The sequence below is a fragment of the Chaetodon auriga genome, chromosome 4, assembly GCF_051107435.1.
Source record: "Chaetodon auriga isolate fChaAug3 chromosome 4, fChaAug3.hap1, whole genome shotgun sequence".
NCBI lineage: Eukaryota > Metazoa > Chordata > Actinopteri > Chaetodontiformes > Chaetodontidae > Chaetodon > Chaetodon auriga.
In genome coordinates, this window is record NC_135077.1 from 10,252,501 (window position 1) to 10,265,986 (window position 13,486).

The 13,486-nt window shown below is 44.9% G+C and overlaps 1 protein-coding gene across 5 annotated transcripts in view; it reads right to left on the reverse strand.

Annotated features, from left to right (window-relative positions):
* Window positions 1–13,486, reverse strand: part of slit2 (slit homolog 2 (Drosophila)) — an 89,819-nt gene that overhangs the window by 9,579 nt on the left and 66,754 nt on the right. For 2 of the 5 annotated variants that reach the window (XM_076728522.1, XM_076728526.1), the window contains exons 15-30: window positions 13,123–13,140; window positions 11,225–11,375; window positions 10,986–11,060; window positions 10,604–10,747; window positions 10,214–10,357; window positions 9,962–10,128; window positions 9,747–9,879; window positions 7,761–7,829; window positions 7,321–7,392; window positions 6,600–6,671; window positions 6,386–6,457; window positions 4,739–4,902; window positions 3,375–3,499; window positions 2,886–2,983; window positions 817–956; window positions 1–16 (exon numbers count right to left, since the gene is read on the reverse strand). The exon at window positions 1–16 is cut by the window's left edge and continues 8 nt beyond it. In XM_076728522.1, coding sequence (XP_076584637.1) covers window positions 1–16; window positions 817–956; window positions 2,886–2,983; window positions 3,375–3,499; window positions 4,739–4,902; window positions 6,386–6,457; window positions 6,600–6,671; window positions 7,321–7,392; window positions 7,761–7,829; window positions 9,747–9,879; window positions 9,962–10,128; window positions 10,214–10,357; window positions 10,604–10,747; window positions 10,986–11,060; window positions 11,225–11,375; window positions 13,123–13,140 — 1,660 coding nt within the window. The remainder of the gene's footprint in view (window positions 17–816; window positions 957–2,885; window positions 2,984–3,374; window positions 3,500–4,738; window positions 4,903–6,385; window positions 6,458–6,599; window positions 6,672–7,320; window positions 7,393–7,760; window positions 7,830–9,746; window positions 9,880–9,961; window positions 10,129–10,213; window positions 10,358–10,603; window positions 10,748–10,985; window positions 11,061–11,224; window positions 11,376–13,122; window positions 13,141–13,486) is intronic. The other 3 variants (XM_076728523.1, XM_076728524.1, XM_076728525.1) reach the window with 3 other exon arrangements.

Here is a 13,486-nt window from a genome sequence, read left to right on the forward strand (position 1 = left end):
ACCTCATTGGTAGCAGCTGCAACCACAAAAAAAAACAAAAAAAAAACAGACGACAGATGATAGAAAGCAGAGCGAGACAGGAAAAAAAAAAAGACACAGGACAGCGAGACACAGAGAGAGAACACCGCCACAAAGGTTAGCAGTCAGAGATGATTAGCACAGTGCAAAAGCAGACAAACAAGCAGTAACAGACCTGTGTTAGATAGAACTAGTTATGATTTGTCTGCACTTCATGATAGCTGGAAGTAAAAGTCCCATTTGTTTTTCCCATTGTTGATGTTATGTGGCTCACAGTTGGAGCTCTTCTGCAACTTGGATCGGCATGAAACTCATCATGGGTACGAAGAAACTTCAAGGAAGGCGTTAACTACGACTCCACAAGTGCAGTTTGGCACCAGACAACCAATCACGGAGCTGGAAGTTATTTTACGTGTACTGCTAACAGTGGGAGAAAGCTACATATTGAGGTGAGAAACCCAATTTGTTGCTTCAGTCAGTTCAGTTTTAATTTTGGGGTAAATTTCAGATGAATTCAGCAACTATGGCGGCATCTTTTATTCTCAACTGCACAGAGGAAGCGTTGTGAATTTGCCAATGGCGGCAAAGGCCCAGGGGTAGAGGAGTTTTTTGAGCCATCTGCCATACCAAAACATGATTTCTCAGACACCAACGTCTCAGAAACAGTTGAAATAATTCAAACTGGTCGCCATAGCATAAACTTATATGGTGGTTACATTATCCTGGGGAGTCCAGTGCTTCTGCGTTTATATCGACACTGTGGTTCAAGGGAAAATACAGAGTGGGGAAAAAGATCACCTGTGTACTCTGGTGAGCACATGCATGTGTAGTTGTTGATTCCATCAACGCATGTGGAGTTGTTCTCACAGTCGTTATCTTCACAGTCATCGATGTTGATCTCACATCCGTCACCTTCAAAGCCCTCTGGACACACACACCTGAGATCACACAGAGACACACACAGATGCACACACCCATAAGCAGATATCAAAGGACAAACTCATGTAGGATCACAGAGAACATTGTCAACAGACAACCTCTTAACAACCTCTGGATGACAAAGACACACACACAGACACACAGACACACACACAGACACACACACACATACATTTGTTTCCATCACTTCAGAGGACATTACATTGACTTGCATGTTGTCCCCATAAGGAAGGCGAATTCCCAATGTGTAAACAGATTCATGTCCCCACAACATGACAAATACAAATATCCACATGCACACACACACACACACACACACACACACACACACACACACACACACACACACACACACACACACACACACCATCCATGCATGCAGCTCATAACAGCAGTGTCAGCGCTATCTACATATTCCCAGTAGAGAGTCATTATTCTGTTAATGTGAGCGTGCCTCAACTCTGTAACTACTACTCAGGTTTATTACTGCATATACAGACACACACACACACACACACACACACACACACACACACACACACAGTGGTATATTATGGGTCTAATAAAGAGCTCTTATGCAGCGCACACACTTGGATGGATTAATATCTCATTATATAGTCAACGACAGCTCTTCACAGTGAATATTCTACCCCTCTATGCCGGAGAAGGAAAAGAAAGTGTGCAGAGATGGAAACACAGACATGAAGAGGAAGACCGACATGAAAAAGTGGCAGAAAAGACAGAGAGAGGGTGGGGGAAGAGACAGAAGGAGAGAAGCAGGAGGGGCTGTGCAGGAAGGCAGGTCTAATTGTCTGTGTGGGAGGTTAAAATCTGCTCGGGGCGTGCAGACAGGCGTTAGCTCCCCTCCTGTTAATACTAAACAGCCTAATGAAGAGAGGGATTCTCACAGCAGGGCTGTCCAGCTCGGAGACAGACTGAGGACACAAGTGGTCCCCTGGGCCCTTTACCTCCTCTACACTCATTCCCACCTGTCATTAATGGTGCAGCAGCATCACTGATGGAACTATCTTCTGAGGGTCCACGTACCTCATGCTACATCCACTGACATGTTCTCTGGTTTATTGCTATCTAATATCTGTTAACTGATGTCTGGTGTTCACAAATCTCTGTGCTTTTAAACAAGCTCTGCAGGTGTGTGCTCAGATGTTTCTATATGTTTATTTTTAGGTGGGCTTTCTGACCTGGAACAAAGCTGTGCATGAATGATATTTCCTTCAATCTCTCCTCACTCTACAGTACTTGTGCACGCACGCAGAGACATTTGCTTTCACATTTGCTGGTACTTGCAGAGAGGGGGTTTAAATAACTGGTTTAATCATAGCATTTCTTTAAAGCCACTATGTGTAGAATTAGAAAACTTCTGACTTAACAGCTCCCTAGTCGCAGCATTATAGAAGACACAGTGGCACAGAGTAATTTAGAGAGCTGCCCTCCTGGCAATTAGAATACTAAAGGGGCACTTGGGCAATTTAGTAACACACTTCCATTATGTAGGGGGACTCACAAGAGACAGATTTAAAATAAGAAAGGACAGGACCAATGCAACAGGGCCTGAGGTATCTGGACCTTTAGTCCGTAACATGGGTCAAGGTACGAAAAACTATCCTACAATTCCGATAAAACAGCAAAATAGCATGTTAAGTGTGACTCTTCTTGTCTGGTAAATGAGAATGATTTTTAAACTCCACGCACTCAGTTTGTAATTGAGGCTTTCTGCTGTTTGAATTCTCAAGCCCAATCTGAGATAATCTTAAAGAAACCATCTGAGACAGAAACCTCCCTCCAAAGCCACAGAAGAAACTCACATCCGTGTGCAAAATAAGCAAAAAGCCCCTTTGGATGCTTCTCCCCCATACAGGGAGAAGCATCTAAAACTAACCAGGCTGTAAAAGATACAGGTCTCTCACCAGAAGTTGCTCCCTTCTCCTTCCTTCAGGTGGCAAGTGCCACCGTTCTGGCACGGGTTACTGATACAGGCATGAATGGGCTCCTCACAGTTCTGCCCCTACATGGAAGCAAACACACACGTACATTTAGTGCTTTCAAAGAACAGCAGCTCCTTCTGATTGTGAAGTATTTGCATCTATTTTCTCAGAGACAGGACTCGCTTATCCCCATGACATTTGAACAGGAACAGGACGAGTCTATCTGTGTGCGTGTGTTTGTACTGCATATGAGTACAGACAGTGAAGAGGGCCATAGTCAGTTGTTCAAGCATCCTTCTCTGAACCTCAGACTGCTGTAAAAAGCAGGTGAAAGTTACACAGAGCACCTGTGAGTTATAGGTATTGAAGTAATGACCTAAACTTTTTTGTACCTTTTGGCTTTCCGTGTGTGTGTGTGTGTGTGTGTGTGTGTGTGTGTGTGTGTGTGTGTGTGTATGTATGTGTGTGTACCTTAAATCCATATGGGCAGGTGCAGCGGTAGTAGTGCACTGGGTCATTGGAGCAGGTGCCGTCATTCTTGCAGGGGTTGGACAGGCAGGGCTCACACTTTGCCTGGATATTAATATCTACTGGACCTGTGTGATGCAAACACACCAACACACACAGACACACAGACACACAGACACACACACACACACACACACACAAAGAAACTTATCTAATGCTCTGCATGTAGGAGAGCAAGAACAGCTACGATACGCAGGTCGACATACACAGCTGTACATTATCAGGGTCCTGCATAAAGCTCTTCAGAAGTCAACTTTTTGTGCTTTTGAGACACATATTGTCAGTTTGTGAGAAAAAAAGCTAAGTTGCGATAACAGAAAAAAACAAATAACATTACTTGTACTAAAATATATGGTAAACATTAGGAAACTTGTGTAAAAGATGATTGAAAGTTGTATGGCTGTAATGAGCAACAGCTGCAGGTATGTTACTGGGTTATAATTGAGAAAATTAGCTTTGCTTTGCAGGGCCTTGACATGTACAGAGGATTTATTCCCAAATGTCATGACAGAACATCAGGTTCTAACAGTCGGGACACACAATGTTGGTCAGAACATGAGGGCTGAAAGGGAAGACGAGCGGTTCAGTATGGTCAGGGCTCAAAGGGGGTTGAAAAACCAGGCTGGGACTGTCTCAAGGAGGAGAGACTGAGGAGGAAGAACTGGGATATGATTGGCTACTTTACCTGGCACCAGGAAACCACAAGGCCCCGGGACTTCTACAGTGCGTCAGTTAGATTAGGTTAAAAATAGGTTTCAGTCATGTGTTCATAGTTAGCGCGAAATAATAAGGTTTAAAGGTTAAGATCAACAGTCAGTAGCATATCGCAGTATGATGAGTTACAGCCACAATCATGCTCAATGTTAGAGTTCTTATATGAATTTAAACATTAATGTTTCACTGCTGTCCTCTAGAAACCATGTATCTCAATATGTGATGGTTTTTAGGTTCTCAGATTAACTGTAAGCTTGTAGTTGAAGACGATTATCCGATTTCTTAGGCTAACAAAACCTGATAAAAACTCACAGAAATATTGCAAAATGCACCGTCACAACTGTAAAACGAGGCTGTTTTTATTTTTTTATTTTTTTTTTTTTGCATGACGAGTTCACATTTTGGACACACATGGTTTTCAATGGACAACAAAAATTTGTAAATGGCAACTTGTGGTCTCCTCTAGGAGTCCTCATCAATTGTGCATTGGTGCGCTTAACATAAAAATGTGTTTGTATATATATGTAGTGTATATCTGCTGGCATGCTGCATCCTCTGCATTCCTGTGCTACGGTACTACAGTGTATGTTTACCTGTGCAGGTGAACTTCTTGGAAGGCGTGGTGAGCAGCAGTTTGTCAGTCATGTCACCGGGCCCGGCACAGCGGGCAATGCCAGGCTCCTTGTAGCCGCTCTTCACCCAGTCTGACAGCCACTGCATGTGGCAGTCACAGTACAGAGGGTTGGCACCCAGAGCCCTGCCAGCCAGAGAGAGAGGAAGGTGAGAACAACACTCAGTTAACAGGATTGTTTCATTTCAGATCCAATGTGCTGGAATATAGAGCCAGAAGATGTGTCACTGTCTAAATACTCAGAGGCTGAGTTGTACATCACTGTCAAATTAAGTGAGATGATTGGGATCATCTGCTTCATGCTGGCAGCAGCACTGGTAGAAACAGCTCTCAGATTTTAAAACCCTTCCTAGAAACTGTGCTGCTTCTTGTCACTCCCTGTATTTAAACAAAACATTTTATCTCCCCAGGTTTTTCCTAATGTTCCTCTAAAGTCTAATGTTTTTTTTTTTAAGGTAACTAATGTAGCATTACATTAATTCAGGCAGAGCATTGAGGCATTGGCTTACTGGCATCAGCTGCTTTATTAAGGCTCCACAATGGCTCATTCATCAGCTACTTGGCCACTATCTGACTACTAACCAATTGTATTCATGCTGAGATACAGCTCTGCCTTGTCACTATTACTCTGCTGACTATGCCAACACCTTTTGCCGCTACAGCTCCAGCCTCTGCCTTATCTGCTATGTTTTTGGTATTGTGATTTTAAGTTCTACACGTTCAGGTTCCCTCTAAAAACAGATCTGATAGAGTGGTAAAAAAAGGAAGTTAGAGCCTTCCCCAGGCTTGTGGTTCTGCTGCGGGTAGAGATAATATTAGACTAGTGCTCTGCGCTGGGACATAACTGGGAAAAGCAGCAGCCTGTCACAAGCGCTATCCGTGGTGCTGATCGTAGTGAGCGCCCCGGGGCGGACACAGGCGCTCCCTCACTGGCATCCCCACCAGCAGCTTAGTCAAGTTATTAGCATCATCTTTCCCTTCCATCCATCACTCTCTGTAACAGCAAAGTGTTCAGTGTCCAGTCAATCATTCACTTCTTAGTTATCTCAGTCTCCTGTGTTACATGCTGCTCGTTTGACGATTGATTAAAGGTGTGCTGAGTTTCACTGGAGTCCTCAGCTGTGGCTGTTTTCGTGCTGTAAAACCTGTTTTAAATCAATTTAGGAGATTTTCCTCAAAAGTCATTATTTAGAAAAAGTTCAGATCCAGTTTTGCTGCTGTAGCCACAAAGAGTGGAGCTCAGAGGAGGAGGAAGGTATCTAGAATCCCACCATATATACTGCACCTTCATTTCAATAGTAAATATGTGGCTTTATCGCCAGTTCTATAGAAAACGCACTGACCAGTGTTGGATATAGGTGTAAACAGAGGAGAGTAGAAGGAGGAGTAGCTATAGATGGTCTGTTGCTCAGTTTCTTTTGGCAGCCCTGTGCGTTCACTGACAAGCCTCCCTGAATGACATTTTCCTTTCGGACGATGCGAAAAAGGCTCTTTTGTCATGATAATGTGTTTTCCTTATTTTGCAATTCTGTGAGGTAGAAAGGTGGAGATTTCAATCCTCGGGAAAGCCACGAACGGCGAAGTGAGCGTGCGTGTTTATGTTACTCACAGGTGGGAGAGCGACGACAGGTCTTTGAAGGCTCCCTCTGGTATCAGTGATATGTCGTTACCATGGAGAGACCTTAGAAAGGGCGAGAGATGGAGCGAGAAAGAGAGAAAAGGGCACAGAAATGTAGAAAGGAGTCCGGATGTTAGCAGGAGCGGTCTGGGTGCAACATTTCCGAGCTTCACACCACCTTGCATGTGTCAGGATGGATACTCACAACAAACGGAGAGACTTGAGTCCATCGAACGCCCTCGCCGGTATGCACCGCAGGCGGTTGTAGCTCAGGATTCTTTACACACAGAATAAACATGTTGGCATGGAAACAAACGCAGATGTTTTTTTTTTTTTTCAAGACATCTTCAAATGCAGCGAGGCATTTCAGAGCACAATCCTGTTTATAACATCATTCCACCGAGCAAAGCAGTCGAGCAAACAGACACGCACAAACACATCCATCCGGTCAGAAGCACATACGTGATCATATGCAGGTCTTACAAGAACAAACACAAACATCTTTCATCCAAAGAGGGGGTTTTCTGCCCCATTCATCAGTTTTTATGGAATTTTGGGGCAGTTTTACTCTACATTTAATGTAAGTATGTCACTGGAAACACAACTTATTGATATACAGATGTGCTGTTTTCCTCACGGTCCCAAAGCAGTTCATCTTCCACTCCTTAACTGTTTTGGGGGGATTTTTCTGCACTAATTATTCTCCATTGTTTTATTTTTTGCAGAAGTCTGTGTGAGGTTCCCCTGAGTATGGTGGCCTACATGGGACAGTATTCATGTGTAACATCAAAAAACATGTGCAACAAAAGGTACTCCTTAATTGATTTCCACCTTCATTTAGTCACATTCACACACACACACACACACACACACACACACACACACACACACACGTTGCAAAGGCACTGATGTAAAGCCAGACTCACAGGGTAAGCAGCTCGGACATGTTACTGAGGCTGTGGTTGGACAACGTGCTGATCTGGTTGTTACTCAAATCACTGAAAAGGAAACAATAACAGATACATAAAACACACACGCAGGCAGCACTGTCAACACATGCATAAACAAATGTACACACACACACACACACACACACACAAACACACACACACACACATACAAACACACACGCAGACTATATACAATACATACTCCTCTGTGCTGCACATATGAAGTGTGATAGAACACAGAGCTCTGCTAGAATCGTTAGTTTCAGTCTTTAAAAGCAGGGAGCACAGGCCAAGTCACAATCCTGATTAAAAAAGTGTGTTAGACTGTGCAAAAGTCTGCCTTTGTGATTTGTGAATTCATGTCTGACGGTGTGCCCGTAGTGTCTGTCTGCTCAGGTCATGTGGGTGAGACTTACATGAGTGTTAAGTGTTTGTAATTGGAGAGCTCCACAGGAACCTGAGTGAAGTGGTTACCATCCAGATACCTGAGAGGCAGAGAGAGAGAGAGAGAGAGAGAGAGAGAGAGAGAGAGAGAGAGAGAGAGAGAGAGAGAGAGAGGAGGGGGTTTGGAGACAAAAGACAAGAGTAAAAAGACAAATATAGGAGGATTGGGAAAGAGAGAGAAAACGAGAAGGGAGAAAATGAAGTTATTTAAGCATGTGGGAAATTCCTCATCTCCAGCAGTGTGAGCAGTCATTACTCCTACAGCCATAATAAACAGTGGATTTTAATATCCCCACAGGCATCCTAATACTGTATAACCCCCCCACCCCACCCCGCCACCCACCCACATACACACACATGCACGACTGACATCCTATCTCCTCCACTGTGTGACAATGTGCTATTAATGCAGCGTATTAATTAAGTCCTTGTTAATATTGGAAAAAGCACGTTCCCCACAGGAGAAACAGTGAAATGATAGAAAATAGCACCACGCCTGCTGTCTGATGTTTAATTTAGGGCTATGATTTTGTGATCATCAGGGATTTTGTGTGTGTGTTGAGATGAGTTTCTGGAATATAATCCTCTGTGAGCCCTCGGTCTGTGTACCTGTGTCTCTCTGAGCCTGTGTGCTGTGGTTTTTCACATGTTTTCAACCAAGCACAGCTTCAGTAACTTCAACTATTGATTAGAATTAGAATGTGCAAAGTTTGAAGCTTCCTGAGGCTGACAGCTTTCACGGCAGCAACTCAGTATAAACTTCGGTCTTATCGTGTATTCAGACCAGACGTGAGACTTTGGTGCTGCTTTGCAATCCCCACTGACTCTGACCTCCATTATAGCTTCACTGTCCTCAGAACCATCCTAAGGCGCTGACAGGACAGCAGCTGGACTACCTGTCTTCACCGGGCTGACTAATATTAGAAATTCAGTGGGCAAAAAATATTCACCCCTGTCAACACGTCCAAAGTAAAACTGGAAAAAGTCATTTATCAATCATCACAGATGTATTTCAGACGTTCACAACGTAACAACAGTGGGAGATTTGTGTGAATTGATTGGCTGCCTCTGGAGATTATGCTTCACTAACACTGAAAGAGATATATAAAAGGACTCGGAGCAAACAATAAACTAAAATTACCGCCATGCAGTTGTTTGCCTCTGCTAATCAGTCATGTTGCATTTCCATCCATGTCTGACCAGACTCATATAATATATGTAGCGAAGACTTGACTAGCCGGAAGTGAGGTATGAAGTGTATTTTTTGGTGAAATGGAAGTTATCACTGTACTGACATGTATGATTCTACAGAATAATTTCCAGTGAGTAACATGCTGTCTTCACTTGGAGACTATTTTTACAGAGGAGTACAGAGGACTGACAGAGAGCTTCATCACATGGTGCAACAACAATCACCTGAAGCTCAATATCAGCACAACTAATGCGTTTGTGGTGGACTACAAAGCTTCAGATATACACACAACTTCAACCAGGCTGCAGAGTTTCAATGTGTACACCCAAGATTAGTGTCACCAATTCAATTGGTCACAATCTCCTCTTTTGTTCCTGAGCTACGGTGTGGAATAATGGCCAGAAAAGTGTTTTTTGCAGAACATTATGATGTCAAGATGAAGCTGACCTTTGACCTTTTGGATATAAAATATCATCATATATCATCATTTTATCCAATCAGACATTTGTGTGAAATTTTGTCAGAATTAGTGTTTGAGTTCTTGATTTAAATGAAAAATGTCTTCAGCTACAAAAGCCATTTAAAAGCCAATCTGAAAAAGGCATTGTCACAAAGCTGAAAACAGATTGTTATGATCAAATTGTGTTTTGGAGATACATGGTTTTCACAAGACAATGACAAAAATGTCTCTGACAGCTCAGTAAGGCAGCCACGTGAAATCATTAAACTGGTTAGTTCCTAAATGACGTGTTGGTCTCTAACTCACAGTTCAGTGGTCTCTTTGGGGAGGCCTTTGGGCAGCGTGGTGAGACCCTTGTTGCTGCAGCGCACCACAGTGTCCAGACAGGAACACTCGGCTGGACACCTCAGCACTGGGGAGCAGCTGTTCTCATCGTTACCTGATGGAGACGGATGGAAGCCTGTAAGGGCTGCAGATGTTGCAGAGCGTCAAGTGTCAAGTGTAAATCTGCCCCGTCTCACCATCTTCGCAGGCAAAGTCCTGGACCGCCACATCCTGGATGGGGATTTCCTTCAAGAAATAAGGACTCTGGCAGCGGGGGTTGCCAGTGACGATCCGCTTCCTTCTCAGCCAATCACCGAGCCAAGCCAGGTGGCAGTTGCAGTTGAAGGGATTGGCCAGAAGGTTGCTGGAGAAAAACAAGAGGAGTTTTCGCGTGTGTTCTTTTGTCCGTTTGCATTTGCGTTTGTGCGTGTCCGAGTGTGTGTGCTCACAGCGTGGACAGGGAGTGCAGCGTGTCGAAGGCTCCGGGGTTCATGGAGGTGATCTGGTTGTCGTAGAGTGACAGGAGACGCACGGAGCTCAACCCCACGAAGCTGCTGTTGCTCACGCAGCTGATCCGGTTACTCCTCAGCATGCTGCTCACAAACACACAGGCACAAAAGATTAAATGTGCTGTTTTTTTTACAAGAGGAAAAGCTGATGTATTTATGATAATATAAACCTGCAAATTATGCATTCTCACGAATTTTAATTTGTACGCACGCTGTCGCAGTATATGAGAGTATGCATATTGCTATGATAATTTGCTTGCATATGCATTTAAGTAACAGTGTGTGTGTGTGTGTGTGTGTGTGTGTTTGTGTGAGTGTGTGTGTACCCACAGTGTGCGGAGGCCACCCAGTCCCTTCAGCATGCGGTGGTGTATGTTCTCCAGTCTGTTGGAGGTCAGAATCAGCTCATTGACCCCCGAGGCTCCTTCAAATGTCCCCTCCTCTATGTCAGTGATACGGTTATTACTCAGGTTACTGCAGGCAGGGGAAGCAGGAGGGAGAAAGGTGGGAGAGTGGTAAGAATGAAAGGAGATAAAACAAGAGGGAGATAGAATGAGGAGCAGAAGGAGGTGAGGTATGCAGACAGAAGTACATATGGTTCATTTCAGTGTCTGTGTACATTCATAGTTTTCTCTGTGCGACCTCAGTATGACTTCCTCACAACCACATGTGACGCTTTGTTCCCGTCACGTTTACAACACGTCTGACTCACATCTTTCTCAGCTGAGGCAACTTTTTGAAGATGCCCGTGGCCTCCAGCACAGTGAATTCATTGTTGTTCAGACGCCTAGGAAGAGAGAGGAGACGTGGTGGTCAGAGACAAAGAAAGAACAACAGAAGAGACAGTTCTAGAGGAGGAGGAGGAGGAGGAGGAGGAGATCAAGGCCTAAGCGGGGTGGTCTATACCACACGCAGATAAACTTTATAGTAGACAAATACAGCGTGACTCACAGTTCGGCGGTGTACTGGGGGATGTGATCTGGTATTTTGGTGAGTTTCTGGTTGGAGCAGTCGACTGTGGTGCCCTCGCAACGGCACTTCTCGGGGCAGGCCAAGTCGGCGAAGCAGTCCCCTCCAAGCTTACTGCGGTAATCCTCGGTACCTGGTCACAATCACAAGCAGGATGTCACCGAACGCCCTCATTGCCCAAGAGTCGAACCCCAGCGTTTAGCGGTACTGGCTCCAACAGAAACACAGTGGATGGCCAAAGTGAAGGTCGTGATCCAATGGAAGAATTCTGAGATAATGCGGAGGGGCTGTGCCGCTTTCGTTTGGAGCGGGGATTGTCAAAATGAAGCAAACATGTTTCTAAAACCATCATTGATTATGATCGTACACGGCATTCCCCACGAGCATTACTTCAAAATGCTTCGCGTGCATCACGGCCTAAAAGGAGCCAAGTTCACAAGACACACAAACTGTGGAGATCCAGACGCAGGCACGCACACATCCACACCGAACAAACAGTTTGTCGTTTTTCAGTCCTGTCAGACTACAAAGCGGCTGTTAGTGTTGGAAACCACAGCACAAACAAAACAGCATCAAAAATTAGATCACAGCAGAAAAATGCTTATGCACACACAGGCGGTCATCTATCATACTGTGCTCACACGCACGCACGCACACACACACGCACACGCGCACAGAGGTTGCAGGGGGGTGACAGGAGATTGCTGTCTCTTGTGTCTTGGCCATGCTGTAGGGTTTTGCAGGGCCGTTCCATGGTGCTTGACAGAACCATGTTCCACTATAGGAACCTGGCAGCCACATGGTTAGATCAAGCACAAAGGAACAACCTGCTGACTGACTGCTCCTCCGCTGGAACACAGGGGTGGGAAGGACAGAGGGAGAGGAGGAGGAGCAGGAGGAGGAGGAGAAGAGTAGGAAATGGGTACGAGTAGGATAACAAGGTACGTGGGGAGAGGAGAGGATAAGAGGTAGAGGAGATGAAAGGAATGGAGAGGAGTGATAAGGAGAGGACAACAGAGGAGAAGAAATGAGAGGAGACCATGGAGAAAAGGGTAAGGAGGAGAGGATGAGAAGGAGATGAGATGAGAGGAGAGGAAAGGATAGTAGAGCAGTAGGAGAGAATAAGAAGGAGGGGATAAGAAGGAAAGGAGGAGAGTAAGAGATGGGGGCTGAGGAGGAGAGGGTGAAGCAGCAAGGACAAGAAGGAGAGGAGAGGATGCATTGTACAGGAGGGGAGGAGGGAAGCTGAGAGGAGGTAAGGTAAAGACAAGGATAAGAAGAGGAGTTCAATTAGGAACGATGAAAAGATGAGGACTGAAAAGGAGGAGAAAGAAAAACTATATCACTTGGAATGAAGAGAGAAGGGAGAACGATAATAAGGAGGAGGAGAAGAGAGAGGAGGAGGAGAGGAAGAGGAGATCAGACAGGTTGGAAAGTACAGCAAAGGAAAAGCAGGGGAAGAGAAGGAGAGACTGAAACATCTAAAGACATAAATTTATGGACAAGAGCAGGACCAGAGCAGCTGTTACAGACAGTGGGAGGAGAGTTACAGCAGCGCTGAAGGCAAGAGAAGCCGTGACTTCTAGGAACACACATCCACACATGTACACAAACAAACATGGGCGCGCACGCACACACACACACACACACACACACACACACGCATGAAGAGAAAACAAACACATGAGCCTCTGTGTGATAAAATGAAAATCCTATAAATCTTCTTATTGTTGTTCTTTGTAAACAGACAAGAGGAGTCACAGAAGGGGTCACTGTGGTAGAGGTCAAAGGTCAGAGGCCGGTTCAAGGGGCAAGAGGTGAGGGATTCGGAGTTGACGCAAGAACCGTGTGTATCTGTTGTGTGTGTGTGTGTTACTTACAGCCGGCATGGTGTACTCCTGAGTGTGTGAGAGAGGCAGTAGGAGAAAGCAGAAGGGATTTCACTCGTTTATTTGAACAGGAGGGAAAAAGCTGATGAAAAACTGGAAAAAAATGCTGCAATTTTCTCGCGTTCAGCCCCCAGGCAGTGATTCATTTAAAGGGGTAATGACTCGTGAATAGTGAGAACCGTGCTGGCATAACATGACATTTGGTGGGTGCTTTCATCCAATGCACACATTCCGGCCTCGTTGACTTGAAGCACGACTGATTCAGACTCGTTTTCAGGGGGCATCGCGAGATGAAGAACACATAACCAGATTAAAGCGCCAATGCCAATGAGCAGTACAGTTTTTGAGCGAGTTC